Raw genomic sequence first — 22858 nt, forward strand, 5'->3', positions numbered from 1 at the left:
GAGTTTGCGTGTTCTCCCCGTGTCTGCGTGGGTTTCCTCCCACAGTCCAAAGACATGCCAGTGTGGTACATTGGTGATCCTAAATTGTCCCTGTGCTTGGTGTGTGTGCCCTGTGGTAGGCTGGCACCCTGCCCGGGGTTTGCTTCCTGCCTTGCGCCCAGGGATTGGCTCCAGCAGACCCCCGTGACCCTGTAGTTAGGATATGGCGGGTTGGATGATGGATGGATGACTGGCCAGTAACAACATGCTGATCCTGTGTGTTGACCTCGTCAGTCTCTCGCTCAGCGCCATTTTATTTTCTACCATGCGAAGTGGCAGGTGAATTATTGTCAAGAAAACGCAGACACTTGAGAAATAAACTGAAACGTTACGCGCTCGTGATTTTTCTGGTTTTGTTGACCGCCACATTCCGATTTCAGGCGTTTGAATTCCATCTTGATATACAAGAAGCACAAAGAAAGGCGGCGCAGTTGATCGCTTTACGCGCCCGTGATCAGTAAATGCTGTGTGAACACCCGCCGTCCGTCACCGGCTGCCGTTCACTGGATGAATACGTGCGGGCAGCTCGTCGTCGATGACTTTCTGCTTTAGAGTTAAAAGTTACGGGGGTTAAAGACTAACGGCAGGAATATTCATTCAAAAATGAAAACTAAAAATATTTTTAGCAAATTATTATTTTATTTCAGTTAGTCTTTCCAGCTACTTTAGTAGTTTCATTTAGTTTTAGTTTTTCATTTTGGTTTTGTTCATTATTTTATTTCAGTTTACGAAAATGTTTCTTTGATAATAGTCTCCGTTTTGATTTTAGTTTTCGTTAACTATAATAACTTTGGTGCAAACTGTTGCAGACCTGCTTCTGCTTTTCTAAATCTGAGAAACGAACAAGGCCGAGAGTGCGACAGAGCAGACACAAGGCGGTTATCAGATTTTATAGATCGTGACGAGTCGCTCGTCCTGAAAGGACGACGTTTTCTGAGTGGGGACGCTGACTGACAAAAGTCGCACGCAGACCCCATGCAGACGCTGATGCTGTGAGGCCGGGATGACAGCTCCGCACTACCACTCTGCCCGTGCCGAGACGCCAACCTGATCAAAGCTGAACGCCAGCTCAGTCTTCCTCTCACTAGACCACCAGAGTACACGGGTGCGTCATCACGCTGGCACCAGCTGGCAATTCCGCTGCAAAATAAAGAAATGAGTTTCCACAGAGTGAAGGACTGAGAGGGACACTGCGTCTGCTTGTCTACAGAACAGAGACGTCAATCACATCTGCACGCGGGCATTCAAGAATGTCGATCACAGACGCATGGGGACGACTTTCTGTGGTGAATTAGGGTCAGGGCTGAAAAGGTGCCATGGAGGAAGACCAGCAGCACAGTGAAGTGACAAGCCAGTTGGTTTCCTTTTAAAATGGCCAAATCTTACAAACGTGTTGGGTTTTTTTTTCCTTAAATGACATGGATTGGCAGTTTGAAGTCTGTGTGCCATCTCTCGGTAAGCTTTAAGGTCTAAATGTACAATGGGGTACCAAGGAGCCCAGGGTCCACATCCCAGAAAGTCCCAGTGTGTCCTCCACGCTTCCTCTCACAGTCCAAAGACACACAGGTCAGGTGGAATGGCGACACCGGATTGTGAGAGTGTGTAAGTGAGAGTGTGAATGTGAGTGAGTGAGTGTGGTGTGTGTGTGTGAGTGAGTGAGTGTGTGTGAGTGTGTAAGTGTGAGTGTGTGTGAGTGAGAGTGTGAATGTGAGCGTGAGTGTGGTGTGAGTGTGTGCCTTGCAATGAACTGCTGCCCTGTCCGGGGTATTTTTTTTCCTGCCTTGTGCCGTTCATCTGCCTGGAGGGGCTCCAGCAGCACTATCCCCCACTCTAGATGAGGCGGACATTGAAAATGGTGTGGTTAAATTACTGTGCATGCCATGAATTTGAAGAATTAACTTCGACATGATAGATATTTTAGTATAGTCGGCAGAATCACAAAATTACAAAGATAGATAGATAGATAGATAGATAGATAGATAGATAGATAGAGTGAAAGGCACTATATAATGATAGATAGATAGATAGATAGATAGATAGATAGATAGATAGATAGATAGATAGATAGATAGATAGATAGATGTGAAAGGCACTATATAATAGATAGATAGATAGATAGATAGATAGATAGATAGCTAGAGTGAAAGGCATTATATAATAGATAGATAGATAGAGTGAAAGGCACTATATAATGATAGATAGATAGATAGATGGATAGATAGATAGATAGATAGATAGATAGATAGATAGATAGATAGATAGATAGATAGATATGAAAGCCACTATATACAGTAGTAGATAGATAGAACTATTTTTGTCCCAATTAAGAAATTTGGCTTTTAACAGAAGCTCTCTAAATAAATAAACACGTAAATAGGACGATAAGCCTGCTACATAAAATTCATTCCAGCACTCGCAGGCAAAGCCAGCCATAACGGCGCATGCGCGATGACGTCCCAGCATTCGTCGTACTTTACAGCTGAGAAGCTGGAAGTCATTATGGCGCCATTTGTGACCTCTGAGCATTCGCTTTACCCAAGCGAGAAACGTACACATGGATGCCCCCATTTAAGACTGGTGTCTATGCAACAGATGCTCACTAATAGTTCTATAGTCCGAATCAAAAAAGAAACCAATGAGCAATTGAGGAATAAAATGTCAAGTCTATAAAAGATTTTTCTGCTCTTGGCCACAATTAACAGTACTAAATGTGCTTGGAAGTTGCAAGTAAAAACCTGCACAAAGCAAGCATTAAATTCACGGCTGCAGTGCGTGTCAGGCTTACATGTGTTTCTCTGTTATTGTTCAATCTGGTAATGTCAAACCTCGTTAACATTCTCAGTTTTTAGTATTAAGGACTGAGTTGATTCATTTAAAACAAATTCTTTAAATAAACAAGTGTTACTGTACCTTCTGATCGCGGCGCAAGTTGCCATTTTGGAAAGTCGGGCAAACTCGGATTTGAGGCACGCGAGCCTAATTTGCGTTTTCTTTCTACTCGGTGATTGTAAATTACGAGTTGCGATTTTTAGTCGAATGCGCCGTAATCCCACTCACTCAAACCTCTTTTAACATCGTGCTTGCGCACCCTACTGGTCGCCTTAAGAAGTGCAATGTGTAATGGCTGAAAAGGTCCGGCAGGTCGGATCAGCTTGACGACAGAAACCAAGTACGCGGCCAGGCAGTGAGGGGGGTGGTGGGGATTCTTCAAGCGGTAAAAAGGCAAAAAAATAAAAGTGAACGAAATGTGAATAAGCGGCCAGGACTATGAGTACTTTGACTCCCGTCCCTTTATATATGGCGCCTTGACAGAAAGTAAAAACACAACTGAGGACAATTAAAACATCCTGCAGAACGGAAAGCCATTTCCAGGCTGTCCAATGAGAAGTCAATCAAAATGCCCCCCTTTGTTGACTAACTATAAAGATTACAATATGCAAGCTTTCGAGGCAGCTCAAGCCCCCTGTCCGTAAATTCATAAACATACTGGCTCTTTAATAGCACTGGGTTTACTGGGTTGTGTGGTTCCTTGCAGAGCATTTGCCAGTCTCAGTGTGCGAGGGGATCTCTGCATATATGAAGCTGAGTTTTGGGCTCCTTGCGGACAAAATTGAAATCTTTATGATTAAACGGATTAGGAAAACGGATGGATGGGTGGATATGGCGGGCCACCTGGAAGAATACAACAGACTAAGAAAACCTGAACTTATATGTTGTTGTGTGCATCAAGAGTCCTTTAAAAATTAGGCATCCATTGGGATTTAATACATCTGTTATCGTTTATTCATGGAGCACATAAACAGAAAGGTTCCTTCATGTGTCATCAGTCAGAAGACTTTCATTTTAAGAGTGAAGCAAATGGACTGTGGCAGGGAATATGACGTATGAGATTCGGCCGGTAATCTGCGCCACGGTGAAAGGCGCTATATAAAACGGCTAGCGAGTCTAACGTCTGGCGTCTTCACGCTCGAGTTTGTTTGTTTGTTTGCGTTTAAACTCGTGTATGTATTTATTTATTCGTGCTGTCATCCTTTATGATTCTCTCGCTCCTTCGATTAGCTATTCCGACAGGATGAAGCCGTTAAGAAGTTTGACTGACGGACGCAAAAGTGAATCAATTATCTCAGCGAAGCGCAGCCTTGCCGACGGCAGCCCCCCTCCGCCACAGCCTCAGGACTGACTGAATGACATTTGTAAATCAGAACGCATCGATTTTCAGTCATCCGAACCGGAGCGAGGCTTTCGATCGGGGACTGGGTTGCCCACCTCACCTCGGGTGGCACGCGCCGCTGTAGTCAAGCCCACCCTGAGGTGCCCCGTTACCTCGCCTCACGTCGGAAGGAGCTTAGTGAGGCGGTCGGGACGCAGTGCGCTCCACGTGTAAGCAGACTGTGAATTATGGAAATGTTTAAATAAAAAGAAAGATGAAAAATGAGAAGAGCCAAGGCTGAGCGACACTCAGGAAGATCTGAGCTGTATGGCGCTTCAGTGCACGCGGAGAATCAAAAGAAGACATAAAAAACAAATGTACTGTGGGCAGTGGCGGCTCCAGACCAGATTTACCAGGGGGGCCAGTGTGGGGCCAGTGTGTTTTTTCATGGGGGACCGGAGCGCCCGGAGGAAACCCACGCAGACACGGGGAGAACATGCAAACTCCACGCAGGGAGGACCCTGGAAATGAACCCGGGTCTCCTAACTGCGAGGCAGCAGCGCTACCACTGCGCCACCGTGCCGCCCTAATATATATATATATATATATATATATATATATATATATATATATATATATATATATAGTTTAATATATTAAGTGCATTTATTTGAAGTACAAACAAAATGAACTGAACATTTAACAATAAAACATACAAAAGATTTCACATACTGTTCATATGCACAATAAACCTTTAAACAAATATTACTTTTTGTACAGTAACATTTCTCTTTTTTGTATGCAAGATCTGTTTCTTTGTATGTAGGTATGTATTTATTTTGTTATAAAGTGCCTTTTTTACAGCATAAACTTAAATGTACACTCACATTTTCTGTTCAGTAATCTCTCATCCTCTAGCATTGGCATCACAGTGGCCTGTAGCATTATAATAATGGTTTCTTGCAAAACGGTCCACAAATGCATCAAGGTTCAAAGCCTTGGCTCTTCTGAATTCAATGCTTAACACCCCTAGATTGCTAAGACGCTCATCAGTAATGGTGGACCGGAGGTACTGTAGGTTTTTACTAATTTTAATGTGGAGAAACTCCGCTCACAAGTGGCAGAACTCACTGGGAGCGCAACAGCTACTTTGCGTTTCCGTGCCAGCGCATATCACCGTAAGTAATTAATTCAAATTGTATCTCTTCAGCACAGGGGCCAGGGCCACTTCTACAGGGCCCCCGTCTAAAGGCGCCTATGACTGTGGGTGACAAAGAGCACACGGAGAAGCGACGACTCCGACACAACTCCGATCTCACAGAGTCGGCGGGGTCCGATCATCAATTGCACTTTTAAATACACGAGCGAACCGGACAGCGAGCAGCGCAGAAAACCGCGGAAAGGGGCAGTAATACAGGCACGTGACCGCATTTGCATACAGAACGCGCACCTCAAACAGGTAAAAAAACACGCGCGCTTTATACACGTGGGTGTGCAGTTCTACATACAGAGACACATAGAAGAGCACACACACATCGCGGATGTGTGAAAAAGTAAGTGCACCCCACGGAATGTTTTTTTTTAAACGTACGTGGACATCATCCCTCCATCCATTATCCAACCCGCTATATCCTAACTACAGGGTCACGGGGTCTGCTGGAGCCAATCCCAGCCAACACAGGGCGCAAGGCAGGAAACAAACCCCGGGCAGGGCGCCAACCCACCACAGTTGGACATCATTTAAACAATATCTATAGATAAAGGTGATATAATAGAAGAAACATCAGGCCACATTTACCTTTTATAGTCAGTCAGTCATTTTCCAACCCGCTATATCCTAACACAGGGTCACGGGGGTTCGCTGGAGCCAATCCCAGCCAGCACACGGCGCAAGGCAGGAACAAACCCGGGGCAGGATGCCAGCTCACACACACACACACACCAAGCACACACTTGGAACAATTTAGAATCTATTGTGTAATTTAAATGAACACACCCCTGCATTTATCAAATATCTCCGGCACAACGAATACGAATCAGGTGAGCATGATCAGCAGGATATCAATATGGCAGACCTTGCCTGAAGTGGGCTGATTTAAAGCTCGGGTATTTTGTTTGGTTTTGAAGAGTGTGTGTTATCACCAGGCCAGGACTGAGAGGGCTCTCTGGTGCCTTCACAAAGAAGGTTTAAGAAGTCTATGGGTCTGGAAAGAGGTATGAAAACAATTGGAAACCACTGTCTACAAATGGAGACGATTTCAAACTAACTGCCAATGTGCCCATGCCAGGCCACCCAAGAGCAGAAAGTAAGCTGTTGTTAGAAGTCCCGTAGCCCCGAATTTCATTATGTGAGCAGCCCAGGTGCTGATGCAGCAAACCAGAACATCTCCCCTCCCAAACCAAAACCCCCATTGCTTTACTGCTGTGATATCAGGTTCTTCCCATCTTAGGTTGGCACCAGCCCATTCACAATTACTGGGGAGACAAGGTCTGGGAGATCTGAAAGGTTGAGGAGCAGCAGCTCTTTGTTTTTTCATCTCTGCTAAGTTCCTTTTCCATTATTTTTAAAAAGACTTGGCCTTCAACAGAGAGGGCACACTTCCTGTCATCTTTAGTTTTCTCAAATACTGACATCATGACACACAGACTTGATTAGAGGGGCCTGACCTGGTATTGGCGCCCCCTCTGTCAAGCGAAGGTGGCTCTAGCAAGGTGTGAAAAGTGAAGGTCCAGAGGACGTTGCTTTGCCTGAGTTGTTCCTGCCCTGATCTTCTTTCAGCTTCCTCCTGGGAAACCTAAAATGAAGATCTAACATATGCAGCCCCTTTCTGATAGTAGACACTTGCACTTTGGCATCCAACAACAAAAAAAAAAAAAAAACACCTGGAGGTCCTGTGATGGGAGGCTGGGCTTCTATGAGACTTCTTTCCCCATCTTGCACTCCACTCTCCTGGAAAAGTTCTCAGTTGTTTGAAATCTTCTCCACTTGTCGATGATCTTCCGGACAGTGCAATAGTTGATTTCCAATTGTTTGGAGGTCCTTTGGCTTCTAGAACCTTCTTGATGAAGGCATCAGAGAGCTCTTCTGATCAGACATGGAGAGAACACACACACGTCAAACCAAATGAAATATCTGAGGTTGAAATAAGACATGATATCCTCTAATGATGTTATGGTGCACTGGATTCTAATGCATGGTACTTGAGGCAGTGATAATGGTAGAGGTGCGCTTTGTTTTCCTCATGCAGTATTTCCATCCATCCATCCATCCATCCATTTTCTAACCCGCTGAATCCGAATACAGGGTCACGGGGGTCTGCTGGTATTTCCACTTGTGTTTATTTCAGTAATTCAATGGACTACAAAATGTAAATATGGCCTGATGTTTGTTAATCTTTACCGTAAATGAAGATCAGATCTCGATATGTCCACATAAGTTTAAAAAAAAAAAGTTTCATGGGGGTGCACTTATTTTTTCACAGAAAGGACACAGTGCCTATAAAAGGTCAAGTCTTTTTCAGGTGCTAAAAAGGTCAAAAGGAATCAATACTGGAAAACACTAAAATCTGAAAACTCCCAACGGGGTCAGTCCACTTTATAGACACTTTAACACATTTGTTACTGGGACGGATGGCCCTGCCATCTTTAACTAAAGATGCCAACCTCTGGCCCCATGTGCCCACCCCATCCTTCATTCTCACTCAGGCTATGAATGTGGTTGCTTGAGCACTCAGTCAGTAAGACATTACAAAGGTGACCCCCCCCATAGTGAAAGGCACTATATGATGGATAGTGTAAGCCACTAGGGGGCGCACTGCCACCCTAACCCCAGGACACAGGTTCACTCAACACCAGTATTTATTTACAATTAAAAGTGCACAAACCACCAACAGCACACCAATATACAGTCCATCCGCCTCCACTCCTCCTCAGGTTTAGTCTCCTTCCTCCCAACTCTAGCCCTCAATGGAGTGAGGCGGCTCCTCTTATTCAGGTCCCGGGAGTGTTCCAGGTCGCTCACCATTATTACCTGGAATCACTCCCAGGTGTGCTTGAGGTCCTCTACAGGGCTCTGCAGCTCCCCCTGGCGGCCCGACACAACCTAACAGGGCTTCACCAAACTCCACTTCCCGAAGTGCCCTGCTGGAGTCTGTGGTGCCACAGCCGCCCAGGAGGGCTGCCCTCTAGTGTCCCAGGGGAGGTATTGCCTCATCAATGCCCTTTCCCCTGGTCCTTCCACCCTGCTGGCGTTCCGGCCAGGTAGTGGCCAGGGCTGTCCATCACAATAAATAGATAGATAGATAGATAGATAGATAGATAGATAGATAGATAGATAGATAGATAGATAGATAGATAGATAGATTAAAAGGCACTATATAATGATAGCTACATGCTGCACACATTTTACATTTATGATTGTTAAATATTTTACAGGGTCCTAATTTGTACTAAACTTTACAGTGGAAGAAAGCTTTATTATATAGTGCCTTTAATTGTCAAGTAATGTCTCCAAGCCACGCTATGTCCTGCAAGTTAAATGGGGGACCTTCTTGGCTCTCCTCTGACCCTTCTCTTGTAAAGGATTTTCTGCGTTGCTTACTTAAACAGACGAAACATCACTTGAAGATTAATTGCTATTTCACCTGAAGTCTTCCACATCTGCTTAATATCCTGCCGAGGCGGAGTGCGCGGCTCCTCATTCTATCTGCTAATTTGCGCCTTTCCTGTGAGATCAGCTGGAGGACGAGGGTGTCTGCTGGGAGCGACTTTTCTTTTTTTAATCACGTTTCTCCTGATTCTCGATCAAATGATTTCCATAGTAACGACAAACCCCCTCATAGTGCCAGTAACCCGGCGTATGACTCTGTTGTGGTCTTGCCCAGCACAGCCTGACGAGTCCTCCGTCGGGGTCCTGCAGAGGCGCTCTATGGCCCCGACTGTATTCCGGCTCAACAGGTGGCTCCTCTCGTGTTTCTCGGCATCGAGCAGCTCCAATGGCAGAGGTTTCCAGTTTATTTGCAGTTCTGCTTGTGTGACCCTGCAGGGTCTGCTCACCTCTGTTGTGCCTGCGGGTGTCCATTTTGGGTCCGCTGCTCCACATGCTGTCTCTCCCTCCCTCTCTCTCGTTTCCAGCTGATGTTAGGACCGCCATGAGCTCAGTGCGGATCGTCTTGCTCTCTTCTTCATTTTTTCTCTTTTTTTTTGTATTTCAGTCACGGCAGACCCCGGAGGGCGAGTTTCTTCCTCTGGATCAGTGTGAACTGGACGTCGGCTTTGGGACAGGCGCCGATCAGCTTTTCTTGGTCTCTCCTTTGACAATCTGCCATGAAATCAACCCCAAGAGCCCCTTCTTTGATCTCTCACAGCGATCTCTGATGAACGAGCAGTTCGAGATTGTGGTCATTTTGGAGGGCATCGTGGAGACCACAGGTAAGGCGGGCAGCGAGAACTGAGAGCGCCATAAAGACAACAGCTTTAATTTAATAGAGCAGGAAGAATGGAAGGCAAACAGCGCCTGGCACGGGAAGGTCAATGCCGCGGGCTTCATAATATCATTTATTGGAAGTGAAATAAAGAAAAAGAAATCACAAACAGTGCAAGTTATGTCATTCAGTAAGACATTAAAGCTTTTAACTTTACAGTGAAACAAATAAAAGTAAAATTTAAAACAGAGTCCAACATTAACTACACAAAGCAAGCGATTTATAATACAACTACATTCACAAAAGCACAGAATTTCATAAATTACCTTTTATATCAGGACCCTGCAAATCGTTTAGAACAATAATATTACAGAAAACAAAAAGTATTTAATGCAGTGTCTCTCTTACAGCTTAGAGACGCAACGTTCAGCACAGACGAATCGAGCGGCGGGGTTCAAATCACACACCTGGCGGCGTTCTGCGTCCATATTCTGACAGTCTGTGTGGAGACCACCATAAAGTCCCCAAAGTGTATGTGCGGCATTTTATTAAAAGGTGGACACACCTCAGTGCAGAGCTGTGCCCTGCAGTGACTGGTGCCACGTCGGGGTCTGTGCCCACTGCTGCTGGGACCCAAAGTGGGCTTGAGGGTGTTATGGAAAAATACACCATATGATTGATAGATAGATAGATAGATAGATAGAGTGAAAGGCGCTATATAATAGATAGATAGATAGATAGATAGATATGAAAGGCACTATATAATAGATAGATAGATAGATATGAATGGCACTATATCTTAGATAGATAGATAGATAGATAGATAGATAGATAGATAGATAGATAGATAGTGCTTTATTTGTCCCGAAGGAGAAACCACAAGAAAATTAGATCAAATTGCAGTATCATTTTAAAATCAGAACAAAGTCATTAAAAAACAAAGTTATTGTAGAAATGAGAAAGTCACATCATGTTCTTCATAACAATATTCAAAGTGCTTTTTAAATCGATTCGGTATACAATTTAGACATTTTATATGGCCACATCTTCATTTTTTTCCCCCAAGTACATACTACTCACATTTTAAATTTAGAATAGTGAAATATTATACAAGGTACTGATTTGTTTTAAGCTTTACAATGGAAGAAAGGTATATTAAATATTGCAATTTATTGTCAAGTAATGTCAGAAGTACTTAAAATTGAATAAACCTAAAGAAAGAAATGCCCTTCATAGAATGTGAAAGGCTTTTCGAAGTAATTAGCTTTACAGCTTTATATGAAGGATATTTTAAATAGTGATGTTGATCTGTAATTTTTTCTAAATATTTACACTTTATGGAGATATTTTAGACATAAATAAATAAATAAATATGCACATCAACAACTGTACTGTAAATGATACGTGAGCACGAATTATGAAATCTGTCATGCAATATATTGTTTGCTGCTTATTTCTTTATGCATGCATTTAATTATTTGTCAGTGACGCGCATGTAACCTAACACAAGCCCCGAAGTGACAACTGTCACTTTCACTTGTCAACTTGGAGAGGGCTGGCTCTAGCAAGCGCTGTCTTTTGATTGGTGAACCGTCGGTAAAGCGGGCGTGACTCTTCTGCCATCAAGTGCCACATTCATAGCTGTCACTTCACATGCCGACTCTTAATGATGAATCTGAAGCTTTTTGAATTAAAGCCGCGATTCTGGGCAGCTTGTTCTTGCACTCGTGTCGGTGACGGTCATAACTGCGCATGTGCATTGCTTGTTTCAGGATTCCCGCGGCTCAAGGGCGTGTGTAACGATGCGGCTGTGCACGTTCCCTTCCGTCAAAGGCTCACCAATCAAAACACAGTCCTATCTAGAGCCCGCCCTCTTAACGTTGACGGATCAAAACGCCAGTTTTAATTTTAATTCGTTTATCGTCACTGCAATAAATACATGGAGAGGGTAATGAAATTTAAAAAAAAAGGAAACGCATATCGCAGGTCATAAAAATTATAATTATTCATGCTCACATATCATGGCGTTTTCATGAATTGTCACATTTCACGATATATTTATTTACTTATGTATTTTTTCCCAGAATATTTCTTAATTAAGTTTACAGCTATACACATAAATGTATTTATATAATACTTTTTATATGTAACATGGGACAGATGTTAAAGAGAGATTTCTGAAACCTTAAGCATAAAATACAATGAAAAAAAAAAATAAATGCAGCACCCTGACTTAGATAACTGGACAAAGAATGGACGAATGGACCGTCCATATCAAGCAAAGCGTTGGTAATAAAATTAATTGAAGGAGGCAAAAAAAAAAAAAAAAAATTAGAATGGAGAATATTCCTGCCAAACTCGGCACTATAGCGCCTTGACGATGTGACGCTGATGTGGCACCTGCACCCTCAGCTCCGCTCCGCCTTCCCTCCACTGGCACTCCACGGGCTGCCTTCCCTGTTATGGCGGCTCGCAGGCACCAGTCATACGCCTATGGATTTTAAAGGTCAGTCCTCGAGACGGAAAGGTTAAAGTAATAATTACAACAAGAAAAATAAAAATCTTTTGAAAAGCGCCCGGGAAGCCTGCGGCTGACACCGACCATCTGGCCACACAGATGCCAGCTTACTGACATCCCCTGTGTGTTGTGCCACCGTGACTTGCAATGTCCGGTGAGCCCCGAGGTCACTGAACTGACCACTTGACCGCCCCGCTCCCATGAGCCTTGGGCTGATGATGCCGACACTTCTCGGTCTCTCGATGTCCCATTCCTAATTATTTCATCCAAATAAAATCTCAGGAGGCTTAACCTGCTGGAGGCTCTGGGAACCGCGCAAGAAAACCTGAACGTATGGGAAGAAAGCTGGCAAAGTCCAACATGGCTGGTCAGAGAGTCCTGCAGTTCCACATTTGTTGAGCTTCTGAAAAAAACTAAACTTACCTGTGGGGCAAAACTGACTCCTGTCTATCTATTATATAGCGCCTTTCTTATCTCTCCATCTGTTAAAAAGGTGGAGTGCAAAATAAGAAGTGATGGCTTTGAAAGGGCTGACTGTGAAAGGCACTATATGGAAAACCTCCACGCTGACACGAATGCCTTCAAATGACTGACTTTGTAATCAACGTGTCATCTGCAGTCATAAAAAGGCCACACATGGTGGTCTTTTGCCAAGGATGGTCAGCAGATATGCCACTAGGGATGGGCATCATAATGATTACTACCCTGGGACCTCAAAGACATGAGACAGACCCGGATGGAGAGGAAGGGGCCCACGGAGACAGCTGAAGTACTGGGCCCAGCGTTCTCTGCTCCACCCATGCCACTAGGGGGCGCCATTTCCTGTTTTTACGTTAAGTGCCCCTGCAGAACAGAAGAGCGACCGGAGATCAGGGCAAAATATGAGCCTGTTATAATGTTTCTGGGTTTCCCTCGGTCGTCTGGGATGACCTTGCACTCTAATATGGGGGTCTCAGCACTGCAGATTACAAAGTTACCATTAGTTTTGGGGATTTCAGTTTTACTTTTGATGTTATTACTTTATTTTTACCATCTCTGCCACCTTCGTGGATGGGTGTTACTGCCACCGTTTTGCGCCCCAGTTGTCAGAGCCACTCAGGCGTGTCTATGGAGTCGTTTCTTCCGAGTAATCGATTACTCAGTGGGGTTAAAAGCTCTCGTTCTCCTCGGATTCCTAAACAAATCTCTTTTCATTTCACTCGTAGAGTCTCCAGTGTTTTGACCTCCTCCTGTTCTTTGGCTACGACTTTACTTTGCCTTCTTGATTTGATTGCTGATTGTTAGTCTTTCCTTTTTCTGGTATTTCTGGCCACATCTCTTGTCCTGGCCACAAAATCCTTGCTACTATTTTGAGCAGAATATTCCTCGGAATAATAAGGGATGGGCACACCAGAAAGCAGGAGACAGAGCTGGAGGTGGCAGAGTTAAAGAAGCTAAGACTGGCATTGGGTGTGACGAGGATGGAGAGGATTAGAGATGAGGACATTAGAGGGTCGGCTCAAAGTCAGAGCGTTGAGATGGCGTTGGTTTGGAGAGATGCTGGGTATACTGGGAGAAGGGTGCTAAGGATAGAGCTGCCAGGGAAGGGGAGAAGTGGAAGGCCTAAGATGAGGTGATAGAGGACTTGCAGGTGATGGGTGTGACAGAGCAAGATGGAGGGGACAGGAAGATATGGAACAAGATGAGCCACTGTGGTGACCCCTAACTGGAGCAGCTGAAAGGAGAAGAAGAGGAAGAGGAGGAAGAAAAAGAAGATGAAAAAGAAGAGGAAGAGGAGGGATTAGAAGAAGATTAAGATGAAAAAGAAGAAGATGCAGAGGTGGAAGAAAAAGAAAATGAAGAAGAAGATGGTGATGAAGAAGAGGGAGAGGAGGAGGAAGATGAACATGAAGAAAAGAAAAGGAAGAGGAGGGAGAGGAAGAAGAAGATAAAAAAGATGAGGGGGACAAGAAGAAGATTAAGATGAAAAAGAAAAATAGAGAGAGGAGGAAGAAAAAGAAGATGAAGAAGAAGATCGAGAGGAGGAAGAAGAAGATGAAGATGAAGAAGAGGGAGAGGAGGATGAAGATTATCGAGAGGAGGAAGAAGAAGATGAAGATGAAGAAGAGGGAGAGGAGGATGAAGATTAAGATGAACAAAAAGAAGAGGGAGAGGAAGAAGAAGAAGATGAAGAGGGAGAGGAGGAGTAAGATGAAGATGAACAAAAAGAAGAGGGAGAGGAAGAAGATGAAGATGAAGAGGGAGAGGGAGAGGAGGAAGAAGATGAAGAAGAGGGAGAGGAGGAGGACGAAGATGAAGATGAAGATGAAGAAGAGGAGGAAGAAGGAAAAGATCCCACCTCATGTCAGAAGAAGAAGATCCAACCTGCTTACTTTAACTAGAATAAGGAGTGAGTCCAGAAAGGAAATGTCAGAAGGCACAAACTCCTCCATGCTGGTCTCCCAACTGGAAATGTACTGGATGAGACCATCCAGTCGGCCCTTTAAGTTTTAGGAATATATGAACACTGGGGGTCTTTGGATGGGGCTCTAACTTGGTTCACTGGTGACATTGATAAGCCTTTGATGATTACGCCAGCAAAAGGGAAGAACTTGCCGAATTTGTGGAGTGCCTGTAGAGAACGTCTGCAGCTCGTGGCATCTAAATCAACATTAAAAAGACTAAAACTAACGACAAACAACATAAATGGCACCAGGTGTGATAAGAGTGTGATAAGAGTAAGTAAGAGGCCAAAAACTTTAGACAGTGCAAAGCTTCAAATATCTCAGTTCACTTCTGACACGTGAAGGACCCAACCAAACGTTCTTTCCAGAACTTCGCAGGGTTTCTGAATATCACAGGTCAGGTCAGGTCAGGTTGGGGGGCACACACTGGTACAGAAAATTGCCACACACACCACACAACGAAACACCTTGGGATCCCAGTTGGCAGCCCCCAAGGCAGACACGCGGTCCAGTCCCACCCTCTGGAAATGACCCTCCATCTGCCGCAGTCAGGTGTTAGGTGGGCATCCCCTTGGCCTGGCCCAGCCACTTGGGTTCTCAACAATGAGCCGGATCATCCTCGGGTAATGGTGCCACATGGCTGTAAGTGCCACAACTGATGCTCCCTCATAATGCAGGTCATGTGCCTCATTCAGGACCCCGTGAGAAACACTAAGTCAGACCAGCAGGACCCAAGGATTCTCTGAAGAGACACACATGAAGGAGTCCAGTCTTCGTCTCAGGTCACATGATGGCATCCATGTCTCTCAAACAGGAAGCACCAGGACTCTAAAGATTTGGATCTTCGTCTGTTGGCAGAGATATTGGGGGCACCACACCCCTTTTCTAGTGACCTCATGCTCTCCCAATCCATCTACTGACTTCATAGGGTTAGGTTTACCAGTCACCAGAGTCACATGAACGTCACTACTGTGGTCAGTAAACCTCTCAATGAGGCTGGCACTCTCTCCGCAGACAGACGCCCTGCTGATGTGCCCAAGAGGTCATTTAAGGCCTGGATGTTGGTTTTTATCAGGACCCTCACCTGGGTACGACGTTAATCTGCATCCAGCCCTGCAAGTAGGCCCTCCAACCTGCAGGGAACAACCTGGGGGTTGATGGCAGAATTGGCATTCCAGCCAACATAAAAAACCTCCCACTGGTTCCATTCCATCTGAACTTTTGTGGTGCTGAGGTGTCACCCATTGCTTGGCTGCACTCGGGTCCCAATCTGATTTTGATCTGCACACCAGTAATGTCCGTCTTTTTTCTGTATTAGCAAAGCATGGGCTGACTGTGGACATCGAAAGAAGAATCCTGACCTTGGAGGTGAGATGTTGTCACAAGAGCCTAAACATCTCCTACAAGGACCATATCAGCCATGAAGAAGTGCATGGAAAGATTCAAGCAGCCAGCATTCCATTTGTAGACCTTCTGAAAGTAGTGAAGAAGATGAAGGTCAAGTCCTATGAGGACATCACTGCATCACCGGGCCTTATAGAGCAGTCAGAAAGGAGCAAGGAAAAGAGGCAAGAAGTGGGAAGACACCAGCAAGGCGTGGATTGGATTGTCCTTCAGCAGCTCATAGAGACAGAGAGAGAGAGAGCAGTGCAGGACAAGCAGGAATGACAGAAGACATCCCCAAGGCTCCAGTGGCCCAACACTAAAGGGACTGATGATGATGGCGGTTGGTAAGGCGATGTCTGATGGGTTAAGGCGTCCCTGGCATGGACCTCACAGTCAGAATTCAGTTAGGTGAGGTGGGCGAGAGGAAGACATCAGCAAGTGCTTGACTGGCGAGAGGCAAAAGGAGGAAGCTTGAAGGTGTGTGTTGTGGTAAGTGGGACAGTCAGCCAGCCAGCCCCCCACCTAAATCCTCAGAGGAACACCCAGGTGGTTATTTCTTTACCTTGGCAGGTGTTGTGCTTTGTGCTCTCCCTTTTGTAAACTTTCCTCACTCCTGATGATGAAGTCTTAGCTTCTTTGACACATGTTTGAGTATCGGGATACAGTGAGAGCGCCCCCTGCACTTTGGGGCACATTTCTACAAAATTAATTTTAGAATTTATTTTTTAGCTAGCTGTCCCCCATTGCTCCACCCACATAGTTGTGAAATTTGACAAACTCTTAAAATCAATAAAACAAAAAAAAAAATGTAATTCTGGCCAAGCAGAAGGTAGGTATGCACCATCGTCAAACGTTGGCACTGTATCTGATCGTGCTCAGCTCTGACAGGAGAGCGCCCCCCGCGTGGGAAGTGGCCGTGATATCTCTGCCAATCAGCAACTACCCTCTAAAACACACGTAGCTCTGATCTCTCTCTCTCAAAAACGTCAAACGTTACTCCTTAACAATCTGTAGTTGATAACGTGCGCTGAACAAACGGGTATCGCTGGCTAAGAGGAGGCAAGGTGTGCTCCAACACGTGGCGACAGGTAGAGTGACTCAAACAGAGGCTGGCGTGTTAGTGAGGAGGGCCCCGCCCATCTCCCTACTCCTGAGGCCCCACCCATCTCCCTACTCCTGAGGCCCCGCCCATCCCCTACTCCTGAGGCCCCGCCTTCCCACTCCTGAGGCCCCGCCCATCCCCCTACTCCTGATGCCCCGCCTTCCCACTCCTGAGGCCCTCCCCATCTCCCTACTCCTGAGGCCACGCCTTCCCACTCCTGAGGCTCCGCCTCCCCCTCCCCTCGACCCGTAAACTCTGTCTTGGATTTGTGAAAATAAATTGGTGCCGCCCGTTGTCTTGGTAGAGTAATATATTTTGCTCTCCTTTCCCCTTTTGTATTATTATTATGCAGCCTTTGTCAGAATGCCTCAAATCTCATAGACTTCATCCATCCATCTATTCTGCTATATCCTAACTACAGGGTCACTGGGGTCTGCTGGAGCCAATCCCAGCCAACACAGGGCGCAAGGCAGGAAACAAACCCTAGGCAGGGCGCCACCACAGGGCACACACACACAATTTAGGATTGCCAATGCACCTCACCTGCATGTCTTTGGACTATGGGAGGAAACCAATGCAGACACGGGAAGCAGACCCGGGTCTCCTAACTGCGAGGCGGCAGCGCTACCCACCGTGCCACCGTGCCGCCCTCTCATAGACCTCTTTATAAGGTATTGTCCCATATAACTTCTCCCCACCTTCCCATCTACATGTATCACCTCAGGCAATTAGGTGTGGCAAAAGACAAGCAGGAGTTAAGTTACAATTTAAATAATGTATTATTGATAATATTCATAAATAATAACTATATGCAAAGTACATTTGAATATTGGCAACCATACAGCCCAATAAATGTTGATGTGCAGTTTCAGACAGACTTGTTAGTTACTTAAAATGTCCCCAGCTAAGTCCTCATTTGTGGTCCGCTTTCTTCAGAACAGGCCGCATGCCTGTCTCAATATGGCTGCCCAGCTGTGCTCTTCATTGTGTTCTTCTTGTCAGTTCATGGTGTGTGAGATGTTTCTTCATCAGATGTTAGTAAGAGAGTGAGAGAGAGAGAGTGAGGCTACGCAAGCACATTTATAGGCTTTACTGTCCAAACCCTACAGCCAATAAGGCATTGTGGTACTTAGATCCTTCTGATACAAGCCAATCCCAAACAGCCATACTTCAGACCAATGGGGGCACAGAACACCCTCACACCTGCCGCCGCCCCCCCAAAACCATTTGTTGAGCCAAAGTTTACCAGTCAGGCAGCCTGGGGTTGACTGAGAGACTTCAGCAGAGAAACACTCGCCAAACTGGTCTGAGGCACTTCACCCAAATCCTGTCGTAAAATTCAAAGAGACTTCAAAAAGACATACAAAATATTTATCAACTTGTCTGCAAAATCTCACATCACAACACAAGTGAACTCTGATGCTCAGCGCGATGAGAGAAGTCGCAAAATCAACGGAATGTTCCAGCAAATTATAGAAAAAAAAAAAACCGACCTGAATCCGTTAAGACGTTCTCTCATTGGCTAGCTAAGCGGATGCAAGGTACACCCCCGAGGTGGGTGTGTGAGTGAGGAGGGCCCTGCCCTTCTGCCCTCGGCCCGCAGCCTTTCTCTCGGATTTGCGCAAATAAACAGGTGGCGCAAGCGAACTCTGATGTTCAGAGCGATGAGAGAAGTCGCAACGTCAACGGAAAAAAATTATAGAAAAAAGAAAACCGACCTGAATCTGTTAAGTAGTTGTCACGTGAAAGTGGACAGACAGATGATGGGTCTTATATCTACTGTATATATAGACTAGCAAAATACCCGCGCTTCGCAGCGGCAAAGTACTGCCTTAAAATTTTTATTAAGAAGAAAATCAAACCTTTTTAAACTGAGTGTAAATATCCCAATAATTATTTGTTAAGGATCTCTTTGTATTCCACATTGTGAGTTCGGCCCTCCAGTTGTAATCTGACCAAGCTGTGCGCTGAGCTTACTCTGAGCATGTAACGTACAGTTGGCCATGTGAACAGTAATCTTGTCTCAAATCTCACAGCTTGGATTGCTGCTGTCATAATCGGTTTGAGTTTCATGGTTTGTTTCAATGACGACAGTATTTGCAGGACTTGTGTTGAAGTGACATTCACCATCTGTCAAGCGTTGTAAGCACACAACCGGTTTCATTGATAACTTCACATCCAGCTTTTGAGAGTTTAAACATTCATAAACATCAAAGTGTCCACTACTCAAATCGTCACCTGTCAGTCTAAGATGTTTAAGAGGCATTGGCGGTTGTTGAAAGGTGTAAAATATTTGGCCATTTCGGTACACTTGAAAGTGACAACCGAACAATTCAGCGGCAGCCATCAACTCACATGCAGATCCACAGGTGAAGGGCTTAAGCATTTCACTCTTCTAGTGCTCCTGTGTAGTCTAATTATCTCCTGTACGTCATCAGTCCACACCTTGAACCTGTCCAGTCATTCAATACATAAGACACAATGGATATCAAGAGTGAGCCTGATATGGCCGTGCAATATGTAACACAGAGAATGGAAAAGGCAGGTGCCATCTCCGGCATGGAAACCACTCGGTAAGTGACAGTTCTTTGATCGATGGTGATCACCTCGATAGACATGTTAATGGGGGTACGGTTGGAATGATAAAGGAAATGGGTACCTGAACAATGTAAAGTAAGTCTAAAATACCTACACAATAACTATAATCGTAATAAATGAACAATAAAATGGAGGAGAAGCCGTGGATTAAATAAAAAGGCTGTAGTTATCAGCAGGGAGACGTGAATCAAACAAGGAAGGGAATGAAGAGACCGGAGCGACGGACGGCCTTATATAGGCAGGCAGCCAACAACGTGGTAGGCGTTGAGATGGGGGACCCAACGCCTCCTCACACGGTGACCGAGCTGCAGGCTATGGACGTATATATGTACGTAAGTAGGATTCAGTTAGCATTGGGAACCCGCGTACCAAATTTCTTGAAGATGGGCCCATAAGTAACAAAGACCGTTGAAAAGTTCAATATGGCGGCCAACAGTGGCATCATACCACCGAAATAAGTACGGACATCGGTTTCGGTTAGCGCAGGGAAGCTGTCAACCAAATTTCGTGAAGATGGGGTCAGCCTTCTACCCTACAAGGGAATTTGGAGAATAAGTGACGTTGGAAAGTTCAATATGGCGGCCAACAGTGGCATCATACCACCGAAATAAGTACGGACATCGGTTTCGGTTAGCGCAGGGAAGCTGCCTACCAAATTTCGTGAAGATGGGGCCATAAATAAGAAAGTTCAACATGGCGGACGTTGTCGACCGTTATGACCGTTACGCGTAGAATTTCGAAATGAAACCTGCCCAACTTTTGTAAGTAACCTGTAAGGAATGAGCCTGCGACAGGTGATGCCGTATCCTTCCGTCAGGTGATATCCTGACTTTCTTGTTTTTTTTTTTAGCAGCACCACCCATTAAGCTTCACTTGTTTACCTCAAAGGTGGGCTTTTGTCTTTTATTGGTTTTCTATTTATTAATTTATTGAGTCTTGCTGGGGTGTTAAGTGGCCACCTTCTGACAATCCTCTTCTTGAATGTCCATTCTTTTTGGAGCAAATACAAAGATTTAATAGCTCTGGGTGGGTCATGGGGGTCTGAGGTGGTGTCCCCCACCTTTCTATAAGGTCAGACTGATGTCACTTAAGGCCACAAGTGGGGGCTCATTATCTCCACACTGCCCCCCCAAACAGTTACTCTTCCACACCAATTGGTTTTGTTAAATGATGATTTGGGAAAGCCCAGCATGCCCTCCACTCAAAGGATGTCTTGTTGTGTCTTCTCAGGAATGACCTGTCAAGCCCGGACCTCCTACACCGAAGACGAGGTGCTCTGGGGCCACCGCTTCCTGCCGGTCATGTCACTGGAGGAAGGCTTTTTCCGAGTGGATTACTCTCAGTTTCATGCCACCTTTGAGGTGCCCACTCCACCATACAGCGTCAAGGAGCAGGAGGAGCAGATGGCCCTGCCGTCGCCACTGAACACGCCGGCTCTGGGGGAGGCCAAGATGGCCAGGAGGGAGCGAGTCTTCTCGGTGGACTGCATCGACACCATCGAGGAGCGCAGCAGCAGCAGCAGCAGCAGGCTGCCCAGCAAACTGCAGCGAATGAGTTCAGGCAAAGATGAGCTGCAGAGGAAGATCCTGAGGATGACGTCCCACCACTCGGAGAAGACCTGCAGCACGGGGGACCTGCCCCTCAAGCTTCAGAGGATTAGCTCGGTGCCGAGCCAGGGGGATGTGGAGGAGAGACTGCAGCTCAAGGCCCTGAAAATCAGCTCGGAGCCCATGACACATTCCACCGGGGACCTCGAACAGAGCGTGCCCATCACCCAGGTGGGAGTGGGGCGGCCCGAGGACAACCTGCCTGCCAAGCTGAGGAAAATGAACTCGGACCGCCTCACTTAGGGCAGGCAGCCTGCACAAGTAGTTTTGGGGGTACAACTGTGATTTCATTCTTTTTTTATTATTTTTTATCACCTCCATTCCAAAGTGGAGCTTTAGGATGCACGCAAATCAGGGGGTCCATGACCGGCCCGTCGAGAGGTCATCTCGTAGGTAGTTCCCACACGACGCCAGCTCTGAGCGAAACAAGCTCAAGACACAATCACACCCTGAAGGCAGAGAAAAAGAAGGCCGGGTGCCACACACTGCGATGGCGATATGAATGTGGGGTGCCCACCCCCCCGACACCTCACCCGCCTCTAGCCATCCCAACTACAGAGCTATCCTTGGGATTTCGTCCCTGTGCCCTCAGGCCTTATTCATGAGAGGGAAGAGCACAGGGAAAGGAGCAGCACAGCTGATGAGATCTCCTAGCACTTTGTAACCCTACAGCCTCCCATCATTCCTTGCAATCGCGCCCCACAATCCTTCATCCTGGTGAAACTCTGGAACCTTCACCCTCAACACAACCTCCCTTTTCTTCTCAACGACTTGTAGACCACAGAACTGCACCATTGGACCAAAGTCTGGACTTTAGGGGACAAACACGTGCAATATTTTGCCACACCACCCCCTGGTGGCATCACAATAAGTAGCCATAAAAACCCGACGTCCGATCGTAAGAAAGGCGACATGCTGCATGATGACAATAAACCCGACCTTCAAACAGTAACGATGTGCAGTTTACACTTCTATAGCGCCTTTCACCGACTTTCAAAAGCCATGAAAGGGACCTACACGAGAGACGGCACACCCACGTGGGCACTTTAACTGACGGAGAGGGTCCTTCACACACACCCACCCAGGCACAGGGAGGGATGAGCTTGTGCAGGCGGCACTTATTCATTTGAAGTGGGTGAGTGACGGCGCTAGTGGAGGGGTGCCAGGAAAACGGGTCCTTCGGTGTGCAGATGAAAGAGACGGCACACGTGGGGGCTTGGGGTGAGTGTTAGGGGGTCGCATAAAATGATGAGAATGTGTCAGAGAGGAACGGGGTTTCATTCTGTGAATCCTAGAGAATCATTTAGAAGCCCCATGGACCCCTGGGTGGGCAAAGCTCCAGGAAAGGGGTGGTAGTGTGCCTTTCACTTTACTGTGTGCCTATCACACTACAAAGGAAGATTTCTACTGGCCGGTGAGTTGGTTGGCTTGGAGAAATGAGGTCCATGTTGCATCAAATGGTGTACAATACTGTAAACTCGTGAGGTCCCAAATACAGAGAATCACATAAGACAAGATGACAGATAGCAAGAGACTCTCATAAGAAAATGGCAATGGCTCACCAATGGACCCCAAAATGAAAGACCACCCC

The 22858-nt window shown here is 45.9% G+C and overlaps 1 protein-coding gene across 1 annotated transcript in view; it reads left to right on the top strand.

Moving 5' to 3' along the window:
- Positions 1-21827, top strand: part of kcnj19a (potassium inwardly rectifying channel subfamily J member 19a) — a 60773-nt gene extending 38946 nt beyond the window's left edge. The window contains exons 3-4 of the mRNA XM_039740496.1: positions 9403-9619; positions 20891-21827. Of these exons, the coding sequence (XP_039596430.1) occupies positions 9403-9619; positions 20891-21510 (837 nt within the window). The 3' untranslated portion in view covers positions 21511-21827. The remainder of the gene's footprint in view (positions 1-9402; positions 9620-20890) is intronic.
- Positions 21828-22858: the final 1031 nt, after the last annotated feature.

This window comes from Polypterus senegalus, chromosome 17 (assembly GCF_016835505.1).
Source record: "Polypterus senegalus isolate Bchr_013 chromosome 17, ASM1683550v1, whole genome shotgun sequence".
In the NCBI taxonomy this organism is placed as follows: domain Eukaryota; kingdom Metazoa; phylum Chordata; class Cladistia; order Polypteriformes; family Polypteridae; genus Polypterus; species Polypterus senegalus.